At 37.4% G+C, this 23,656-nt stretch overlaps 1 protein-coding gene across 2 annotated transcripts in view; it reads left to right on the top strand.

Moving 5' to 3' along the window:
• Positions 1–23,656, top strand: part of STK33 (serine/threonine kinase 33) — a 76,747-nt gene that overhangs the window by 20,453 nt on the left and 32,638 nt on the right. For both annotated transcript variants that reach the window (XM_060104738.1, XM_060104737.1), the window contains exons 8-10: positions 8,103–8,178; positions 12,447–12,559; positions 13,014–13,099. In XM_060104738.1, coding sequence (XP_059960721.1) covers positions 8,103–8,178; positions 12,447–12,559; positions 13,014–13,099 — 275 coding nt within the window. The remainder of the gene's footprint in view (positions 1–8,102; positions 8,179–12,446; positions 12,560–13,013; positions 13,100–23,656) is intronic.

The following is a 23,656-nucleotide window of genomic DNA, read 5'->3' as shown; positions in this document are numbered from 1 at the left end:
TGGATCGTATGGCAGTTTTATTTTTAACTGCTTGAGGAATCTTCATACTATCTTCCAGAGTGGCTGTACCAATTTCCATTCCTACCAACAAGTGCGTGAGGGTTCGCTTTTCTCCACATCCTCACCAACATCTGCTACTTATTGTCTTTTTGGTGGTAGCCATTCTGACAGGTGGGAGGTGGTATCTCATTGTAGCTTTAATTTGCATTTCCCTGATGGTTAGAGATGTTGAGCACCTTTTCACGTGCCTGTTGGCCCTCTGTATGTCTTCTTTGGAAAATGTCTATTCAGGTCCTCTGCCCATTTTTAAATCGGGTTGTTTGGTTTTTTGATGTTGAGTTGTATGATTCTTGGTATATTTTGGTTATTAACCATTATCAGATGTATCATTTGCAAATATCTTTTCCCATTTAGCAGGTGGCCTTTTCATTTTGTTGATAGTTTCCTTCTCTGTGCAAAAGCTTTTTAATTTGTTGTAGTCCCATTTGCTTATTTTTGCTTTTGTTTCCCTTGCCTGAGGAGACACATCCAAAAAATATTGCTAAGACCTGTGTCAAAGAGCGTACTGCCTATGTTTTCCTCTAGTGGGTTTATGGTTTCAGGTCTTACATTTAAGTCTTTTATCAATTTTGAGATTATTTAAATTGTATATGGTATGAGCAACTAGTCCGTTTTGCATGTAGCTGTCCAGTTTTCCCAGCATCATTTATTGAAGAGGCTGTCATTTCTCCATTGTATATTCTCGCCTCCTTTGTCATAGATTAATTGACCATATAAGTGTGGGTTCATTTCTGGCTCTCTATTGTGCTCCATTGATCTATGTGTCTGTTTTTGTGCCAGTACCATACTGTTTTGATTACTGTCACTTTGTATTATAGTTTGAAATCAAGCAACATGATATCTCCAGCTCTGTTCTTTCTCAATATTATTTTGGCTATTCAAGAGGGTCTTTTGTGTTTCCATACAAATTTTAGATTATTTGTTCTAGTCTGTGAAAAATACCATTGTTATTTTGGTGAGGATTGCTGAATCTCTAGATTACCTTGGGCAGTATGTTCATTTAAATAATACTAATTCTTCCAGTCCATGAGCATGGTATATCTTTCCATTTGTGTCATCTTCAATTTCTTTCATCATTGTCCTGTAGTTTTCTGAGCACAGGTCTTTTACCTCCTTAGTTAGATTTGTTCCTAGGTATTTTATTCTTTTTGATGCAATTGTAAATGGGATTGTTGTCTTTTTTTTAAATTGATGTATAGTTGATTTACAATGTTGTGTTAATTTCTGCTGTACAGCAAAGTGATTCAGTTATACATATGTATACATTCTTTTTTATATTGTTTCCTTTATAGTTTATCATGGGATATTGAATATAGTTCCCTGTGCTATGCAGTAGGACCTTGTTGTTTATTCATTCTATATATAATAGTTTGCATCTGCTAACCCCAAACTCCCAATCCACCCCTCCCCTACTCCCCTTCCCTCTTGGAAACCACAAGTCTCTTCTCTATGTCTGTGAGTCTGTTTCTGTTTTGTAGATAGGTTCATTTGTGTCATATTTTAGATTCCATATATAGGTGATATCATATGGTATTTGTCTTTCTCTTTCTGACTTACTTCACTTAGTATGATAGTCTCTAAGTCTATCCATATTGCGGCAAATGGCATTATTTCATTCTTTTTTTTACTGCTGCATAGTACTTCATTGTGTATATGTATGACATCTTCTTTATGCATTCATCTGTCAATGGGCATTTAGGTTGTTTCCATGTCTTTGCTATTGTGAATAGTGCTAGTATGAACGTAGGGGTGCATATAGCCTTTTGAATTAGAGTTTTGTCCAGATATATGCCTGGCAGTAGGATTGCTGGATCATATGGTAGCTCTATTTTTAGTTTTTTGAGAAACCTACATACTGTTTTCCATACTGGCTACACCAATTTACATTCCCATTAACAATGTAGGAGGGTTCCTTTTTCTCCACACCCTCTCCAGCATTTGTTATTTGTAGACTTTTTAATGATGGTCATTCTGACCTGTGTGAGGTGGTACCTCATTGTAGTTTTGATTTGCATTTCTCTAATAATCAGCGATGTTGAGCATCTTTTCATATGCCTGTTGGCCGTCTGTCTCTCTTCTTTGGAGAAATGTCTATTTAGGTCTTCTGTCCATTTTTTGATTGGGTTGTTTGTTTTTTTGTTGTTGTGTTGTATAAGCTGTTTGTATATTTTGGAAATTAAGCCCTTGTTGGTCGCATCATTTGCAAATATTTTCTCCCAGTCTGTAGGTTATCTTTTCATTTTGTTTATGGTTTCCTTTGCTGTACAGAAGCTTGTAAGTTTGATTAGGTCCCACTTGTTTATTTTTGCTTTTATTTCTATTGCCTTGGCAGACTGACTTAAGAACAGTTTGGTATGATTTATGTTAGAGAATGTCTTGCCTATGTTTTCTTCTAGGAGTTTTATGGTAACATGTCTTATATTTGAGTCCTCAAGCCATTTTGAGTTTATTTTTGTGTGTGGTGTGAGGGTGTGTTCTAACTTCATTGATTTACATGTGGCTGTCCAACTTTCCCAACACCACTTGTTGAAGAGACTGTCTTCTTTCCATTGTACATTCTTGCCTCCTTTGTCAAAGATTAATTGACTTTAGGTGTGTAGGTTTATTTCTGGGCTCACTATTCTGTTCCATTGATCCATATGTGGGATTGTTTTCTTAATTTCTCTTTCTGATAATTTGTTGTTAGTGTATAGCAATGCAATAAATATCTAAATATTCTGTATCCTGCAACTTTACTAAATTCATTTATTCTAATAGTTCTTTGTTGGCATTTTTAGGATTTTCTGTATACAGTATCATGTCATCTGCAAACAGTGATGGCTTTAGTTCTTCCTTTCCAATTTGGATTCCTTTTATTTCTTTTTCTTATCTGATGGCCATGGCTAGGACTTCCAATACTATATTGAATAAAAGTGGTGAGAGTGGACATCCTTGTCTTGTTCCTGCTCTTAGAGGATATGCTTTCAGCTTTTTACCATTGAATATGATGTTCACTGTGGGTTTGTCATTATGGCCTTTATTATATTGAGGTATGTTCCCTCTATACCCACCTTCTGGAGAGTTTTTGTCATAAATGGATGTTGAATTTTGTCAAAAGCTTTTTCTGCATCTATTAGGATGATCATATGGTTTTTACCCTTCAGTTTGTTAATGTGGTGTATCACATTGATTGATTTGAAGATATTGAACCATCCTTGAGTTCCTGGACTAAATATCACTTACTCATGGTATATGATTCTTTTAATGTATTATTGAATTTGGTTTGCTAAGATTTTGTTGAGGATTTTTTACATCTGGTTCATCAGGGATATTGGCCTATAATTTTCTTTTTTGTGGTATCTTTACCTGGTTTTGATAGCAGACTGACACTGGCCTTGTAGAATAAGTTTGGAAATCCTCCTTCCTCTTCAGCTTTTTGGAATAGCTTAATAAGGATAGATGTTAATTCTTCTTAAGTGTTTTATAGAATTTACCTGTGAAGCTATCTGGTCTTGGACTTTTGTTTGTTGGGAATTTTTAAATTACTGATCCAATTTTATTACTGGTAATTGGACTCTTCATATTTTCTATTTCTTCCTGATTCAGTCTTGGGAGATTGTACATTTCAAGGAATTTATCTGTTCCTTCTAAATTGTCCATTTTATTGTTATATAATTGTTCATAGTAATCTCTTACGAAACTTCGTATTTCTGTGGTGTTGGTTGTAACTTCTCTTTCATTCTGATTTTATTTGTGTCTTCTATCTTTTTTCTTGATGAGTCTTGCTAAAGGTTTATCAATTTTATCTTTTTAAAGAACTAGCTCTTAGTTTTGTTGTTCTTTTCTATATCTTTTTAGTCTCTATTTCTTTTATTTCCAATCTGATCTTTACTTTTTCTTCCTTCTACTAATTTTGGGTTTTGTTTGTTCTTCTTTTTCTAGTTCCTTTAGGGGTAAGGCTAGATTGTTTATTTGAGGATTTTCTTGTTTCCTGAGGTAAGGCTTGTGTCTCCGTAAACTTCCCTCTTAGAACTACTTTTGCTGTGTCCCACAGATTTTTTTTTTTTTTTTTTTTTTTTTTTTGCAGTACGCGGGCCTCTCACTGTTGTGGCCTCTCCCGTTGTGGAGCACAGGCTCCAGATGCACAGGCTCAGTGGCCATGGCTCAGGGGCCTAGCCGCTCTGTAGCATGTGGGATCTTCCCAGATCGAGGCATGAACCTGTGTCCCCTGCATTGGCAGGTGGACTCTCAACCACTGTGCCACCAGGGAAGCCCCCCACAGATTTTAGATCATTGTATTTCCATTTTTATTTCTCTTTAGGCATTTTTGATTTCCTCTTTGACTTATTCAGTGGCCCACTGGTTGTTTAGTAGTATATTATTTAGACTTCATGTGTTTGTGCTTTTTGCACATTTTTTTTTTTCATTTTGCCCAATTCTCTGTGTCTATTTCTATGTATTAGGTATGTTGATTGCATTTTCTGATCTTGGAGAAGTGGCCTTCTATAGGAGATGTCCTGTGGGGCCCAGCAGCATGCTCCCCTCTGGTCACTGGAGCTATATGTTCTCAGGGCAACTCCTATGTGGGCTGCATGCACCCTTCTGCTGTGGTGGGGCTGACTACTGTGAGCACACTGGTAGGTGGGACTAGCCTCCAGCCTGGTTGGCTTTGAGGCTGTGTCACGTCCAGTGGCTCTGGGCCTGCTAGAAGGTGGGGTAGGCTTACTGCAGGGTTAACTACATGAGGCTGCTGCTGGCCTGCTGGTGGGCAAGGCTGGGTTCCCACATGGCATCTGAATGGTATGGGGGGCTTAGTGCTGGTGTACGTCTGCTGGTGGGCGGGCCAGGTCTTGGCAGCTGTCTACCAGGGGGTGTGGGGCTGGTGTGTGCCCGCTGGTGGGTGGGGCAGGTCCCGGCGCTAATAAGCTAGGGAGAGGCATCTCACGTGTTACAATGAACTCCCCAAAATGGCTGCTGCCAGTCCCCAGGGGGAGTCCTAGTTTCTCCCTCCCTCTCTGGGAGGTTTTTCAAGATCAGCAAGTGGATCTGACCCATTTTCAAAGTACTGCCTCTGAGCTGGGATTCAGAGTGGGTGAGATTTTGCATGCACCCATGAAGAGTGGAGTCTCTTGTTTACTGTAACGCTCCAGCTCTCCCAGACATAAGCCCTGCTGGTTTTCAGAGGGAGACGTTCTGGGGGCTTTGTATTCCTGGTGCAGGACCCCCTGGGCTGGGGAGCCTGATGTGGGACCAAGAGCCCTCACTCCCTGGGGAGGACCTCAAGACTGAGACATTCCTCCTGTTTGTGGCTCACCGATCTGAGAGCGTAGGTCCGACCTCTACTGTGTCTGCGCACCTCCTATCCATCTTCTTGTAGTTCCTACTTATGTCTTTAGTTGTGGAAATTGTTTTCTGCTGGTTTTCAGGTCATTCCTATAGACAGTTGCTCTGTAAGTGGTGGTAATTTTGCTGTATCTGTGGAAGTTCATGGTCTTCCTGCTCTGCCATCTCGGCCACCCAGTCAGTATTGTTAATTTAATCTTGCTTCCTTCCTCTGTTGACTTCTAAGAGAGTTATTAAAGTCACTCACCAGCGTAGGGCTTTGATAGATTCTTTTTGTACTTTTAGTAGATTTCTTTAAAATATACTTTATTGAAACATAGTTTACATATAATAAAATGCACAGATTTTAAGTGTAAAGTTTAATGAGTTTTGACAAATATATATACTTGTACAATTACCACCCCAATGAATATATAGAACATTTCCATCACCCCAGAAATTTCCTTTGTGTCCCTCTCAGTCGATTCCTCACCCAGACCCCAGCAACCACTGATGATTTCCATTACCTTAGTTTAGTTTTGCTTGTCTAGAATTAATATAAATTGAATCACGAGTATATATTCTTTTGTGTCTGTCTTCTTCTGTTCCATGTAATGATTTTGAGACTTACCCGTGTTGTTATATCAGTAGTTTATTCATTTTTATGGCTGAGCAGTATACCTAGTTCATTGTTTTTTTTTTTTTTTTTTTTTTTTGTCTACTTGATGCATAGAGCTTCTAAATTGTTTTATCTTATTTGGGAAGAGGCTACTTTAGATTCTGTTCATATCCTCCTGTTGGCAAAAGACATCTGGTCTGTAGTTACATGGGGAAAATATATCCAAGCACCCTGAGTTTTATGCCTGCTTATTAGTTGTCTGCACTGTGAGACAAGTGAGAGAACACGAGAGAAGGCAGATGGTTTGTGGAGCTTTGCTGACTTCCTAAATTGCTTCTTGGCCCAGCCAGTCTGGCCTTTGCCTCCCTGTGAGAGCTGCGATGACAGTGCAAGTAGAAATGCCCCTGATAATTAAGGTGACTCCGAAAGAGGGAGTGAGGGCTCCAAATTCTGGGCCCCTGCTATGTGATGCACCTACATGGAGATCTGTCAGGGAATTGGATCACGGAATCTGCCCTTGTCGTAGACATGCAGCCATAGGGCAACTTCAGCTTTAATGATTCCATATTTTAAAAGTTTAAGTAGAGTTAAAGAATACAAGTAATTGCTTAAAGGAAAATATTAACTAGTTAATTTTCAGTGATTTGGAGAAGAATTATTCAGTTTGTTAATTATCTACAGTTCAGCCTGTTCTCTTTTTTTTTTTTTTGTGGTACGTGGGCCTCTCACTGCTGTGGCCTCTCCCATTGCGGAGCACAGGCTCCAGACACGCAGGCTCAGCAGCCATGGCTCACGGGCCCAGCCGCTCCATGGCATGTGGGATCCTCCCGGACCGGGGCACGAACCCACGTCCCCTGCATCGGCAGGCGGACCCTCAACCACTGCGCCACCAGGGAAGCCCTGTTCTCTTTCTTCTGTTTACCTTTTAACTCCTTTGTTCTTGCTCTTTAGTTCCTTTAACAATAGGCAGAGGAAATGAAACTTCATTTGCTTTTAGTAGTTATAAAAGCTGTGTGTGTGTTGGGGGGGTGATTGAAACTGTTTTCTAAATTAAAAGCACCTTTTACATGGGAGGCGCTGTGTAATGGTGTTGCTTTAGGTGAGTCACTTCATATGTGTACCTGAACCTTAATTTCCTCGCTGGCAGAGTAAGTCATGGCTACATACCCGTCTCACATGATTCTTAACATAATTTATACAAATAACGTCATCTATACAAAAGTACTTTGTAAATTTTAAAGTTCTATTCAAGTACACGCAGTTGACCCTTGAACGATGCAGGGGTGGATCCACGTATAACTTACAGTCAGACCTGTGTGGTGCTACCTAGCTGTAGAAGTATAATAGACATATTCCTGGAATATCATATGTGACTTTTTAGAAAGCCAGCCATTATAAAAAATCTAATCATTAAAAAATGTGCTACCTCAAAGTAAAAAAAAAAGTTCTACTTTGAGAAGATAGTTTAAAGGAACCCTATTGTGGACACATTGTAAGTAAGTAGCCCAGAGTTGGGGAGTCAGGAGTGCCTGCATCCTAGTCATCATCCTGGGACTAATTGGCTTTTTGATCAAGTTATGTTATAAGAGCTCTCTGTCTTAGTTTTCTCATTTAGAAAATGTGGAAGATAATCATACTGTCATAGGAGTGCTATGATGTTATTATTACTACTGTTATTTTACTGAAGTGATTAATAACTGTTTATCTTAGTTTCTCTGTAAATCCAGATTTCTACATATTGGGCTTGTTTTAAATTGTATCTACTTAAGGTATGTTTTCAATTCTATTTTTGGCAAAGAACTGAGATATTGTTGTCTTCTACTATAACTACACAATCTTTGCAAAATCATTTCTTAACAATTTGAAAGAGATGAAGAGTTGTGCATTTAGCTATACAGTGTGTGCCATTGTTCCATTAGAAGCTAAATAACAGGGGTGAGGATACAGCGACATCAATTGTTAAGGCCTGTACATTATTCACTTAACATCTGCTGTTGGTTCTCTTTTTCCCTGTGGGGGAATAAACTACAGCACGTCAGCACATTTTTCATGCTTTGTGTTTAAGCATTTAAAAGTCATTTATTGTATTATTAATATTATTTTATTTCTGCTTGTTTGGCAGCCCCTGAAGTTATCAATGCCCACGACTATAGCCAGCAGTGTGACATTTGGAGCATAGGTGTCATAATGTACATTTTGTAAGTACCCTGCTAAATGTACAACTTAAAATGAATGGATGATCCCTAACAGTAGAATTACATAGACTTTAAATTAAAACTAAACAATATAATTTTAAGAAAGTGACTAAAGAAACAGTTGGGAAGTCATTCTAAAAGGTGTCTTATTAGTTGTCAGGTACATCCATTGGGTATTTTTTCAATACGATCAATTTATAACTTTCAGCTTTGCTTTTCGTTGATCTATAAATGCTACAATGCACTGTATGATCTGAGCAACATGAAAAACTTGCCTCAGCACCTCCCTGATCCTTTGCTACAAAACAAAAGATTCTTTGTATTTTCTCAAGAGATTCACTTATAGAGCGTCAGGTAGAGGGAGGTCCTGGGACCTGATAGAGCCACCTGATGGACAGGGCACGTGTGAGGAGCGGGCAGTAACCAGATAAAGGTTCAGCCCAGGGTCCAGGGAGTATTCTGTTGTTTCTACTTCTCTTCATGCTACTGAAAATGTTGGCCTTTCTTGCTCTCTCTTCTATCTCACTCTCAAGATTCAGTCAAACCCCATGGCCTGTATTTTTCCTTTGAAGTGTCCTCACCTATTATTTCATTTCTCTTCACTTGTATCATTTCTCCTTACGATCCCTTTCTAGAAGATTACCGTGTCTTTCTGTCGGTTTTCCTGCCTCGGGTTCATCCTTCACACAGTTGTCAGAGTTGTCTTTCTAAATCACAAATCTGATTTTACTACTTTCCTGATTAACAACCTCTGATAATTCTCCCTTGCTGTAGAAAAATCTCAGAGCATCCCCGCATGGCCTAACACAAAGCTTCCACTGCCTGGCTCCAGAGTGCCTTTCTAATCTTGGTCTGCATATGTGTTCCCACTCACCCTGTGCCGGTGGCCACTCTAGGCTACTCCTTATGACTCAGGCGCCTTGTATTGCATGCTTCTGGGTCTTTGCTCTTGCAGTTCATTCTGCCTAGATGTTCTGTTTTCTTCTCTACTAACCTCTTTCCTGGGTGTGTCCAGCTCACACAGTAAAGACTTCTATTTCCCTAAGTTCTACTCTACCCCAGCAGAGTTACTACGTTCATTATGTGTATACTTTTTGGAATTTAAGGCAGTAGACAAAGATGCATGTAAAACAGTAATGTTGAAAGAAAAACAAAATAATAAGCGTATTTAATCAGGAAAGTTTGCACATGTGTAAATATGATAGAATAAATTGTTCACTTTTCTGTGTTCTCATTGCACTTTTTTTTTTTTTTTTTTTTGCGGTATGCGGGCCTCTCACTGTTGTGGCCTCCCCCGTTGCGGAGCACAGGCTCCGGACGCGCAGGCTCAGCGGCCATGGCTCACGGGCCCAGCCGCTCCGCGGCATATGGGATCCTCCCAGACCGGGGCACGAACCCGTATCCCCTGCATCGGCAGGCGGACTCTCAACCACTTGCGCCACCAGGGAGGCCCTCATTGCACTTTTAAAAGCTAGATTATAATGGAATATAATTATTGTATTATGTGTATTGTACCTGTTTTTCTTGTTCTAAATTCCATGAAAGACAGAGATATGATTCATTTTTGCATCCCTGGTATCTGGTACAATAGTAGACATGTAGTCAGTGCTCAATATATGTTTGTTAAATTGAATTAAAGTGAATTGTCTTAAGAGATGTTCTGAAAAGTTAGTGGTCACTGTTCTGCCTGTTGGTGAATATGAACATTTTTATGTTGATGCAACATTAGTTTTATGGTCATATTGAAGATTTCACTGTGCACTACCTCTTCCACATCTTTTCTAAATATTGACATCACAGTAGTTACATTTTCACAGTCCTGTGAAATGGAATACACGGGCAGTAAAAATTGGATGTTGTGATCGTAGTTGTAACTCAGATAGCTGACATATCACTGCTTAGATTGCATAAAGTATAAATGTATTCACAAAGTTTTTGATCATTGTTCTGTGCTGATTAGAATCATATTAAAATTCTGAGCCTTAGTTTTAAATTAAAAATACAACTATTTAAAATTATTGTTTTATACTCTCACGACTTTCTGGACAACACAAGTCAAACATAATACATGTGAACTATTATTACACCATTCATGTGGTATTTGCTGCCTTCTTAGTTTGAATTTGATGTTAAGGGAAGTGATAGTGTATTATATTACATACCTTAAATTTTTTTCTCCTACTTAAAGATGTAATTTTTCTGCTTCTGAGCGTGACTGTGTATCATAATAATGACATATTTTTTTCTTTACAGTAGACTCTTACTTAGCTAATCAGTGCCTATTCGTTAATCTGCCTGAGCCCAGTGGTCTTATAGATAATTTCCTTCAACAAGGGTGCAAACATATTATCTTCTCCAGGGGGGTAATTTTCTTGTTTATCAGTTACCCCTGTTTCATTGCTACTTAATTGGACAACGATAACATACTTTCTCAAGGTGAAATTAACACAAATACTCTTTATGGGTGCTATCTTTTGCTGTTTTGATTCCTATGAAGCAAAATAATCGGAAGGCTTTAACAGGCATTTTTCATGTCTTGGATTCCCTTTTCTGGATGTGCAGAAAATTGCTGTCATAAAATTTCATATGCTGCTGATTGACCAACCATTAGATACATTTTGTGTGAGTAAAATTGTAAAGGACAGAAAAAAGTGGAATTTTTAAAGTGTAGCCCTTAAGCTATATAGTTGCATGCTAGCCAGGCAGTGCGGGAGCAGCTAAGAAATTGGTGAATGTGCATATCACTGGTTGTTAACAGACTCAATGAGCCGGGCTTTTGCTGGCCTGTACTTGCTATAATAGATTGTAATTGTCCATAAGACCATTTTTTGGCTTTTTTTAAATTGCATTTTAAAACTAAACAGTAGTAAGGCAAGTAAGATCAGAGAGAGGAGGGTCAGAATGAGCTGGATAAATAAAAAGTATTCAAATGAGAGTTTGCAGAACAATTTAATAAATATTTATCACTTAACAAGAACCTATTGGTAAATGAAAAGCTGTGTTGTCCAGCCTAGTTTGATAAATTACTAGGATGAAAACAGCTCTCCCCCTCCCCCCCAGAAAATCATTGTCATGTAAGATATTTACCAAATATAGACTTATTCAAAAAATATTCATGGGAAAGGTTTTTAAAGAACTTTAAGAAAAATATGACTAAAAACAAAAATCAGTAAAAATCTGTTAAGAGACCTGGAGATCATTATACATTATACTTATGTGCATAATAGACCAGCATTTGGGAAGTGTAATGGAATTCTGCCGTTTTATTGTTTCCATAATAAAGTGGAAAAGTATAATCCTGAGAGTTGAAGAATAGACATACAGAGTTAGAGTTGCCTCTGTGATGAGTCCAGGTCCAACTTCTCTCTGGTTGTCATTGGGAAAACCTGGTTGTTGTCTACAGGGTTGCCCTCAGATGTTGGGGTTGATGATAAAGATGATGGCTAACGTTTGCAACTTTTAAGCATGTTCTTGTAGTTTTGGACTAGATCACCTATTGAAGCATAGGCTTGCCATGCTCTTTGTAAAGTATAGCACAGTACTTCCTTTAAAAGATTCTAAAGATTCATAGTCCCTGTACTACAGGATTTACAAATAAGCCCATGTTTACTGTATACACATGGCTTTACTGATGTTAGTCATTACATATACTCAGCTTTCACCCTCCAGACTGATTTTCCTCATTCAGATTTTCTTCATTTTATGTATCATTTTTGAAGAGTGGTGGCCATTTTAATGGATTTTTGGTTTTCACTCAGAACCTGTAGACCCCAGGGTTATTCTTACTATCACTAACATTCGTGTACCATTTTACCACGAATAAAACTCTTACATGGTCATTAGAGTCTGATATCTCTCTTTAGACTCTGGTAACTCTGTATATCTTTCTGTAAGTCCAATGTGAATTATGTACCTTAAGGTGTTACCTTACCTTTGCTCACATTGAAGTGTTTCTCCTCTATTATCCACCACTATTACTGTGCACTTAAACTCACACACCTTTCTGTATTTTAACCCTTTAGTGTTTCCCCACCTGGAAGAGCTTTGTGTCATTTGCAAATGTGGAAGTTCCAGTGTATACAAGAGCCTAGCACAGATCTTGCAAAAGCCCTTCGCTTCCATTTCTACATCCAGAGAAGTTCCCACCTCTTTCTCTCCTTTACTTAAATATGAAGCACCACTACTTCCAAGTCCTGTGGAAACTTAATTTTTAATAGCCTCATTCTGATTATTTTTAAAAAATCTTAACAAAATGGCTGTCTTTGTTGTAGATTATGTGGAGAAGCACCCTTTATGGCTAGCTCAGAAGAGAAGCTTTTTGAGTTAATAAGAAAGGGAGAACTACATTTTAAAGATTCAGTCTGGGATTCCATAAGTGATTCTGGTAAGTATAGATTTGTTATTATTTACTAAAACAAGTATACGTAATATAAGAGAGGCAGCCAGTAATTCAGATACTTTAGATCTCTGGTTAGTCATTAAATTTACTTGTAGAAATACACTATTTACTTGTGGTAATAGTGATATCTTCACTGTGCTTGTTATAGTTGAAACTTTCAGCAAAAACAGAAAATGCATAATAAAAATTGAAGAGGAAATTTGCTGATCATCTAGCTAATTTTTACTATAGACCATAAACCAGGTAATCCAGGCAATAAAACCTCACTTTAGGCCTTAAACTTTATTTAATATTAGCCATCTGTACTGATGATATTTATTTTATAATTGGCAAGCTTCCTTCATATCATACAGACCTAATCCTAAATAAACTGGAAAATGTGTGGTACTAATTATAGTTGAGATACATAAGACTTTCAGGATTTTTCCCTTATTTGCAGCTAAAAGTGTTTTGAAACAACTTATGAAAGTAGATCCTGCTCATAGAATCACAGCTAAGGAACTACTAGATAACCAGTGGTTAACAGTAAGTTACAGTATTACTTCTTTTTTTTCTTTTTAGCATGCTGTCATTGCTTATTTCTTCTCATCTGGCCTTGTAGTTTATATATAGTCTTCTTAAAACAGTCATTTAGCTTCATCTTTTGACAAGTTAAAAAAATTATTGAGTGTTGCCACATTTCTGAAATGGGTCTTTTCAAACTGTTAAAATTACTACCACAGTTGTTTATATATGTTTATAGAGGTTTAAATGAACTTTTCTTTTGTATAAAATCCAGTAAAATAGAGCTGAGAAATGTCCATTATTAAAGCTGTGGAATATTGAAGCAGTCTGTATAGTTTAGTGATGTAAAGCACTAGAACCATCTACTTCTATTTCAACTCTTTGGATGCAAGGAATCTTCAGGGATTCAGAAAAGCCAAGGTCTTCTAACAGTGTCTGTTGCCTGGCTTGAAATCTTGAGTAATTATTCATTTACATATTGCTTTCCCCCCTTAGACTAATGCCTTGAGCAGTGACCCTATGTCTTACTGATCTTTGTATCCCTGTACCCAGAACATTACCTGGTCACAACAGGAACTTTGGAAGAGGATGCTACTACCTCTCAGTATTTATTTTCTCTTTCTTCTGTGGAAATGAGCATCCTGACTTTTAGCTGGTAACATTGCTATCTTGTCTTCTTTGCTAGTTCTTCCCCATCGTTGCTAGTTATGGTGCTGGTCAATGAGATCTAAGTGGAGGTAGGAGCAATTTCTGGGAAGTGTCCTTAAATTAAGGGGGTATGGCCTTCCTCGCATCCATCTTCTTCCCTAGTGACTGAAATGCAGCTGTGATGGGTGGAGTTTAAGTAACCATATTAGATCATAAAGTGGAATTTATAAACGGGATAGCAGAGCAACAAGATGCAAGGAACCAGGGCTCTTAGCATATAGAGCTGCTATGCCAGCCCTTGACTGCCTACCTCCAGACATTTTTATATGAGCAGGAGACAAACGTCTGTCATCTTTGAGATACTGTGAAATATGCAGTTAAACCTAATACCAATTAATACAATAATAAATAATTGCTGAATGAGTAGATGATTCAGTAAACGAATGTCTGTAGGTATGTCAGAAAATGTCTGAGAATGGAAATTGGAGATTGTCTTAGAGACATAGGAATATTGCTAAGTAATATTTATCTATACAGAAAGTTATTTTACATCTATGACTTGCTAGACACTGTGTTAGGTACTGCAGATACATGATATGCTTATAATGCAATAGTAATGTTGAGAGATGATGGTGGCTTGGACAGGGTGGTAGCAACAGAGTTGAAGAGAAATAAATGGAATACATTTTTAAGGTATATTTAATAGGGCTTGCTGATGGATCAGATAAGGGATAAGGATAAGGGAGGAATCAGGATGATTTTTAGATTTTGCTTTAACAACTGGCTGGATGGTAGTGCCATTTACTGAGATGTGGAAGACTGTAGGAGAAATAGATTTTTTTTTTCTGGGGGAAGAGTGGTGAGTCAAGAGTTCCATATGAGACATGCTAAATTTGAGATGCCTATGTAGCATTCAAGTGGAGATTTCAAATAGATCATTGAATGTATGAGCCTGGAACTCGAGAAGAATGAGCTGGAGATATAAATCTGTGAATCCTAAGTATATAGATGCCATGTAAAGCCATTGGACTGAAGAGATAAGTTAGGAAGAAAATACAGATAGAAAGGACAAGAGGCCTCAGCACCCTGCCTCAAACACTACAACATTTAGAAGAGGAGAAGCTAGCAGTGGAGGCTGAAAAGGAATAGCTGATGAGGAAGAAGGAAAGTCAGGAGGGTGGTACCAAGGAAGTTAAGTGAGAAAAGTGTTTGAGAAAGCAGGAGCAGTCAGCTCCCAGGTAAATGCTGCCGAGGGGTCAAGATGAGATGAGTTTTCATTAGAATGGCCAACAGGGGGGTTGATGGTGACCCTGAAGGCCTAGATAGGTTTAGATACCATAAATTTATAGTGATAGCATTCTGATTTTCTTTTGGCAATTTCTAATCACTTTTTTGAACAACATTTTTTTTCTTTAAGGACTAAAGAAATTGTCTTCACTCAAAAATGGTTTATATCTGCCCTCTTCTGTGAATGTGTTGAACTCTCAAATGATTCTGTGCAATAAGTATTTCTGGCCTAAAGTAATTGTGCAAATGAGTTAGCAACTAGATCATTGCAAAACTACTGAGTAGATTTGCAGTACAGCAAAATAAAAACTGTAAAACAGATGGTATGCTTTAGAAATCTATCTCTTTTCAGCATCACACAACATTCGGGTTTGGCCATTTAATTATTTGTTTTCTAATTAGTACAACTTTATTTCTGGCTTTGGTCATTTTTCCAGAAGTCTCCATTTTTGAGCCTCTGTAACATTTGTCTCTATGTAGTCTTTGCCAAATGGATAGAGAAGTGACAGATAGCGTGTACTATATCAGACTATCCTAAGGAGTTCAGTGTATGAAGTTTAGAATACTGGCATTTTGTAAACTTCTGAAAGGCAAAACTCTTTTCTTCTTAACTACTTGAAGTCCTGCTTCTGTAATTCATATCCTCTGTTTGAAATAATCTAAAGAGAACACATTAGTTCTCTCAGTGCCTTACTGCTTTATAACCAGAGCTGATCTTCCAATACCGAACAAATAGTAACATTCTTTTCAAAGAGCTTTATTGGATAAAAAGTTTCTATGGTTTACTTATATATTGTGCATTTTAAAATACAGTACATATCTGAAAAGTATTCTGAGAAAAATAATCATTGCTTCTCTATGTACATTTAAGTGAATGGGTCTTAAACAGATATTGTCATCCTGATTTAAAAAGTCAAAGATCGGGACTTCCCTGGTGGCACAGTGGTTGAGAATCTGCCTGCCAATGCAGGGGACACGGGTTCAATCCCTGGTCCGGGCAGATCCCACGTGCTGCAGAGCAACTAAGCCCGTGCACTACAACTACTGAGCCTGCACTCTAGAGCCCGCGAGCCACAACTACTGAGCCCGTGTGCCACAACTACTGAAGCCCACATGCCTAGAGCCCATGCTCTGCAACAAGAGGAGCCACCACAGTGAGAAGCCCATGCATCAATCAATGTGATACACCATATTAACAAATGAAGAATAAAAACCATACTTGATCATTTCAACAGATGAAGGAAAAAGCTTTTGACAAAATTCAACACCGATTTATCATAAAAAATCTCCAGAAAGTGGGCGTAGAGGGAACTACCTCAACATAATAAAGGCCATATATGACAAATACACAGCAAACATCATTCTCAATGGTGAAAAACTGAAAGTATTTCCTCTAAGATCAACTGACAAAGGATTAATCTCCAAAATTTATAAGCAGCTCATGCAGCTCAATATCAAAAAAACAAACAATCCAATCAAAAAATGGGCAGTAGACCTAAATAGACATTTCTCCAAAGAAGACATGCAGATGGCCAGGAAGCACATGAAAAGATGCTCAACATCACTAATTATTAGAGAAATGCAAATCAAAACTACAATGAGGTATCACCTCACACCAGTTAGAATGGCCATCATTAGAAAATCTACAAACAGCAAATGCTGGAGAGGGTGTGGAGAAAAGGGAACCCTCTTGCACTGTTGGTGGAAATGTAAATTGATACAGCCACTATGGAGAACAGTATGGAGGTTCCTTAAAAAACTCAAAATAGAATTACCATATGACCCAGCAATCCCACTACTGGGCATATACCCAGAGAAAACCATAGTTCAAAAAGACACATGCACTCCAATGTTCATTGCAGCACTATTTACAATGGCCAGGTCATGAAAACAACCTAAATGCCCATCGACAGATGAATGGATAAAGAAAATGTGGCACATATATGCAGTGGAATATTACTCAGCCATTAAAAGGAGTGAAACTGGGTCATTTGTAGAGATGTGGATGGGTCTAGAGACCGTCATACACAGTAAATTAAGTCAGAAAGAGAAAAACAAATATCGTATATTAACGCATATATGTGGAACCTAGAAAAATGGTACAGATGAACCGGTTTGCGGTGCAGAAATAGAGACACAGACATAGAGAACAAACGTATGGACACCAAGGTGGGAAAGTGGTGGGGAGGGGGGTGGTGTGATGAATTGGGAGATTGGGATTGACATATATACACTCATATGTATAAAATGGATAACTAATAAGAACCTGCTGTATAAAAAAATAAATAAAATTTAAAAATTTTTTTAAAAAAAGAAACTTTAGATTATTCGTTCATTTCTTTGAATTTGTTTTTGTATTGCATTTCTTCCACCGCATTTATCCCAATGTAATATATATTTTTGCATGAAAGACTTTTTATTAATCACCCTATCATTCGTCTCATTTTGCAAAAAACAGCTCAAATATATATTTATATTTTTGGTTTTATTTCTCATGACCCTAGGGCTCTAAATTTTTAAAAATTATTTAAGGACTTCCCTGGTGGCGCAGTGGTTGAGAGTCCGCCTGCCGATGCAGGGGACGTGGGTTTGTGCCCCGGTCTGGGAAGATCCCACATGCCGCAGAGTGGCTGGGCCCGTGAGCCATGGCCGCTGAGCCTGCGCGTCCGGAGCCTGTGCTCCACAATGGGAGAGGCCACAATAGTGAGAGGCCCGCATACCGCAAAAAAAAAAAAAAAAAAAAAAAAAAAATTTAAGAGTGACTTTAATTATTCATTTATAATTGATCAAGGGAATGTAATTATAATTGTTAATTATTAAACATAAGTCAAATTATATTGGAAAAATATCTCTTTAGTGGATGGATAGGGCTACATTTCCCCCCAAATAGCCATCCATCCATGATTGAATGTTACTTAATGTTAGAGAGAGACAGTGTTCAGCATCAATTGTGTTACTGTTTTCAGTTTTCATAGATGTAAGCACTGAGAACCTTATAAACAAGTAGAAGGAGTTTTGATGTAGCAGTGTCACTCATTTCTTTAAATCTGTTTGAGTTATATGTCAAAAACCACCTAGTGAAAGGCCAGCTGGAGGAGGCTCTGGTTCCTGACAAGATACTGAATTAGCACAGACTTCTGCATGTTCTCTGAAGATTAAACCTAGAGTCACTTTAGAGAGAAACCTCATGACACCAGGATTCAGAGAATAGTGTGCAAAACCCCTGGGAAGATGAGGGGATATTCTGAGCTGGCATGTATGGTGAGTGAGGTTACAGCCAGGGAAGGAAGTAAAATAGGAAGACAAAAACAACCCAAGTTCCCCTTTGCCTCAGGACACTGATGCCTGTCCTCTCACAGGAGTAGGAAGTAAAATCAGAGCAGCACTGAGGCCCTGCATGAGTTAGAAGCTAAGGAAAATGGGTGGGAATTGGATTTAGGCATTGACTTACCTGTTGGCCTCCACACCCTAGGACAGGTGGGTTATACTTTTAGAAGTGCCTCCTCCTTGCATGGTTTCTCCTTGGAGGAGAAGTTTGATAAGGTTGAAACCCTGAACTGAAGAGTTGCTTGGTGGGGGCAGATCTTTGGTGCCTAGGGATTTTGAGCTCCTGGGGCTGAAGGCCTGGTTCTGGTCTGTCCTCCTGAGGAGCCAGTACTCCCTGCGTAGTATGAGCTAACAGGCCACATTTCACACACCATTAGGAGAGTTTAGAATAGGCAGTTCAAGAATTTAAAAGTCAACAAAATGAACATGCTACAAGAGATAAGGGAAGATGTTAATAATATGAAGCAAGAAATGAAATGATAAAGCAAAACCAGGTAGAACCTTTTAGGTATAGTAGTTAAAATAGAGATGCAGTTATACAGGATAAGTAGTGAAATGGGTGCAGCTGAAGAATGAATTTTAAAAACTAGATGATCAGATTATGGAACTTTAATAGAACTTTATAGAAGGGAACAGGTGAAGATAAACAAATTGAAAAAATAAAGACAAGCTATAAGGAATTGAAAGTAAAAGTTACAAAATCCATATAATATGAGTCTCAGGAAAAAGAGGGAGAAGGAAATCTTTTAGAAAATAATAGAGATAATTCATCAGAATTAAAGAAAGAAGAAAGACTTCAGCTCTAAATAGATGATAGACTACCAAATAGGAGAGAGAAGGAAAAACTGACAAAATAGACATAATGAGATTTAAGAACATCAAAAACAAAGAGGAAATTCTAAATGTTCCCAGAGAGAAAGAGCAATATCATATAAAAAAGAACAAGAGTCACATTGACATCTTACTTTTCAGCAGCAACATTGGATGCAAGTGTAAATGGAGTAATAATTCTAAATGTGTTAAATGGAAAACAACTTTAAACTTAGAATTTTATATCCATCCAAATTGTCATTCAAGTGAAAGGGAATGATAAAAATATTTTCAAATATACAAGGCCTCAGGTTTGCCACACAAGTCCTAGATTTAAAACACTTGATAGAAGTAATTAAATAGGAGGTCAAAGAAATCCAGTAGATACTGCAAGAGCTATGTGTACCGAGAGTCTTCAAATACCTTAGTAAAGTGTGTTGGTGTCCAAAAAAAGAGAAAAAGACCAAGGAAGAAGAGGAGAAAGTATATTCATAATAACCCAGACTTAAAATGTGAGATAATATACACATGACAAGCGTTGAGAATGGAGAGAGAACATGGGTACACAAGAGGGGGCTAAAATGGAAGATGTAGACAATGGATTTTCAAAGTAGTAAAGGATTAACAAAGATACAAAGAGTGAGACAGTTGTAGTAATAAACTTAAATGATAGAAACAGTTTCAAATAAGTTAATGGGTTAGAAATACCTGTTAAGGGACTTCCCTGGTGGTGCAGTGGTAAAGAATCCACCTTCAAATGCAGGGGATGTGGGTTTGATCCCTGGTTGGGGAACTAAAATCCCACATGCTGCAGGGCATCTAAACCTGCGTGCCGCAACTACTGAGCCCACGTGCTCTGGAGCCTGCATGCCACAACTAGAGAGAGAAAACCTGTGCACCACAACTAGAGAGAAGCCCACGTGCCACAACAAAAGATCCCGCGTGCCGCAACTAAGATCCAACACAGCCCAAAATAATAAAAAAATAAAAATAAATAAACATGAAAAAAATAATATTTTAAAAAACAAAATACCTGTTAAAAGACATAAGATCAGGTTGACTTTTTAAAAATCTAGCTAAGTGCTATTTACAAGAAGCACATTTGAAGCATAAGGACACAAATATTGAAAGAAAAAGAATGGAAAAGAACATACCAGGCAAACACTAACCAAAAAAAGCCTGAGTAACTGAATTAATATCAATTAAATATACCTTGCCACAAACAAATCATCATTAGAGATAATGGAGGTCACTTTATAATGATAAAAGTTCAATCCAAACAAAATATATAAGTTTAAGCATGTATGCAACTAATAAGATAACCTCAAAAATATACATCAAAAATGACAAAATTACATGGAGAAATTGGAAAATTCACCATCATAGTGGGAGATTTTTTTTTTTTTTTTTTTTCTGTATGCGGGCCTCTCACTGCTGCGGCCCCTCCCGCCGCGGAGCACAGGGTCCAGATTCGTAGGCTCAAAGGCCACGGCCCACGGGCCCTGCCGCTCCTCGGCACGCGGGATCCTCCCGGATCGGGGCACAAACCCACGCCCCTCGCATCGGCAGGCGGACCCTCAACCACTGCGCCACCAGGGAAGCCCCATAGTGGGAGATTTTAATGCACTTCTCTCAACTATTGATATGTAAAGCAAATGAAAACAGAAACAAGAGTATTTTAACAAGACAATTAACAAGCTTATTTTAGTGGACATGTATACAATTCTGCATCCATCAATTAGAGAATATACATTTTTCTTAACCACATGTGGAAGGAACATTTACCAAAATTGAACTGGCCAGGAAGAAAGCAAGTCTCAATAAGTTTTACACAGATTATGTTCTCTAACAATACACAATTAAGTTAAAAGTCAATGCCAATAAGATTAAATATCTGTATATATTTGGAAATTAAATCACATGCTTCTAGATAAGTCATGGGTTAAAGGATAAATACTAATGAGAACAAATTTTTAATTTGTAGAACTGAATGGTAATAAAAATACAACATATCAAAACCTGTGAGATGCAGTAAAAGTGTGTTTCAGCAGAAATTTATCACCTGGAATATTCACATTAGAAAAGGAGAAAGGCTAAAAAAGAACTACATATCCAACTTAAAATCTCAGGAAAAAATCCCAACAGAATATACCCAAATAAAGTAGTAGGAAAAATAAAACTAAGTAAGAGTGAAAATAAATTAAATGGAAAGGAAAGGTAGAAAAGAGAAGATCAATGAGACCAACATTTGATTCTTTGAAAAGACCAACAAATAGATAGATCTTTGGCAAAAATAAGAAACAAATAGAGAAGACAAAAATAGTATTAATAGGAAAAAGGGAATACAGGCACAGATAAAGCATAAATTAAAAGGATAAATATTAATAAGGTAAGGGAATGCCACCAACAACTGTATACTAATAAATCTGAAAACTTAGGAAAAATGGACAAAATTTCTTTTCATAAAAAAGATTTTCCTCAAAAAATACAGCTTCATAAAATTGTCTCAAGAATAAATAGAAGGGACTTCCCTGGTGGTCCAATGGTTAAGACTTTGCCTTGCAATGCAGGGGGTGCAGATTCAATCCCTGGTTGGGCAGCTAAGATCCCACATGCCTCACGGCCAAAAAACCAAAACATAAAAGAGAAGCAATATTGTAACAAATTCAATAAAGACTTTAAAAAATGGTCCACCTCAGGGCTTTCCTGGTGACGCAGTGGTTGAGAGTCTGCCTGCTAATGCAGGGGACACGGGTTCGAGCCCTGGTCTGGGAAGATCCCACATGCCGCAGAGCAACTAGGCCTGTGAGCCACAACTACTGAGCCTGCACGTCTGGAGCCTGTGCTCCTCAAGAAGAAAGGCCACAATAGTGAGAGGCCCACACACCGCAATGAAGAGTGGCCCTCGCTTGCCACAACTAGAGAAAGCCCTCGCACAGAAACGAAGACCCAACACAGCCAAAAATAAATTAATTAATTAAAAAAAAATGGTCCACCTCAAAAAAAAAAGCTAAAAAAAAAAAAGAATAAATAGAAAACTTGAATTGTCCTATATAATTACTAAGGAAATTGAAGCAGTAGTTTAAAATCTTCCACCAGGAAAACACCAAGCCTAGATGATTTTACAGATTAGTTCTACCAAACTTTTATGTCAAATTTATAACTCTCCTCCTGTGCCCCCAAAGAGAGAATTTTCCTAATTTATTTTGAGTCTAGTATTAATTCTGTATACTCTAGTAAAACAAAATTAGACCATTGTAAACCAAACCTATGAAAAAGGAAAATGATCCATATTACTTATTAATATAGATGTAAAACCTTAAACAACATATTAGCAAGTTGGATCCAACTGTGTTTATAAAAAAGATCATGATCTTGTTGGATTTTCCCTAAAAATACAATGATGGTTTAATTTTGGGAAAAAAAATCTGTAAATATAAATTCACACATTAATATATTAAAGGAGAAAAAGCATATGATAATTTAAAGGAAACACTTGTAATAAGACTCAGTATACATTCATAATTTAATTAGGAATAGAAGAAAACTTCCTTAACCTGATAAAAGTTTACAGCAAATATCGTTTTAAATGGGAAACGTGAGAAGCATTTCTTTAAAATAAAGAGCTAGTCAAGGAAATCAGCTTTCAATAGTTTTTCCCAACATTGTTGATCTTAGTCAACTTAAGACAAGGAAAATAAAGTCATGAGAATTGGAAAACAGAAAGAAAACTTTTATTATTTGTAGTAATATACAAATTATTAGACAAACTATTTGAAATAATAGAAGAGCTGAGTAAGGTAGCTAGATTTAAGGTTGATACTCATCGATATATAAGTGTATCAAATCAACACATTGTCCACTTTAAACTTACACAATGTTATATATCAATTATATCTCAGTAAACCTGGAAAAAAAAGATTGACATTGTATTTCTTTTCACTAGCAAGCAACAATATAAAATGTAAAAAAATGAAGATGTAAAATAATATTCAAGAATATATAATTTCTAGAAATAAATTCAAACATAAGATTGGGGAAAATTATGAAATTTTATTGGAAAACATTGAAGAAAACTTAAGTGTAAAGATATACCATAATCATAGGTCAGGAGACTTAATATCATAAAAACTGATTTCCTCATGTTGATGTACATACACAATGCAAATCCAATCAAAATTCCACAAGCTTTCCTGACCCTAAAATTTGAATCGAAGCTTAAAGTGTCGAAAATAGCCAAGACATTTCTGAATGTTTTGCTCTACCAGATATTAGGACTTATGAAGCTGTATTAGTTAGCATAGTGTGATCATTTGCAGTAATAAGCAAATTGACCAGTAGAATAAAATAGAAGGTGCAGAAACATATCCATGCATATCTGGAACTTTTATGACAGTGGTAGTATGGCAGATCAGTGGAAAAAGTAGAGACTGTTCAATAATTGGAGCTGGAATAAATGGTTGTCCATATGGAAAAAAAAATAGAGAAATTGGGTTCCTATCTCAC

Source organism: Mesoplodon densirostris, chromosome 7 (genome assembly GCF_025265405.1).
Source record: "Mesoplodon densirostris isolate mMesDen1 chromosome 7, mMesDen1 primary haplotype, whole genome shotgun sequence".
Classification (NCBI taxonomy): domain Eukaryota; kingdom Metazoa; phylum Chordata; class Mammalia; order Artiodactyla; family Ziphiidae; genus Mesoplodon; species Mesoplodon densirostris.
This window is presented reverse-complemented; position numbering and strand designations above follow the sequence as displayed.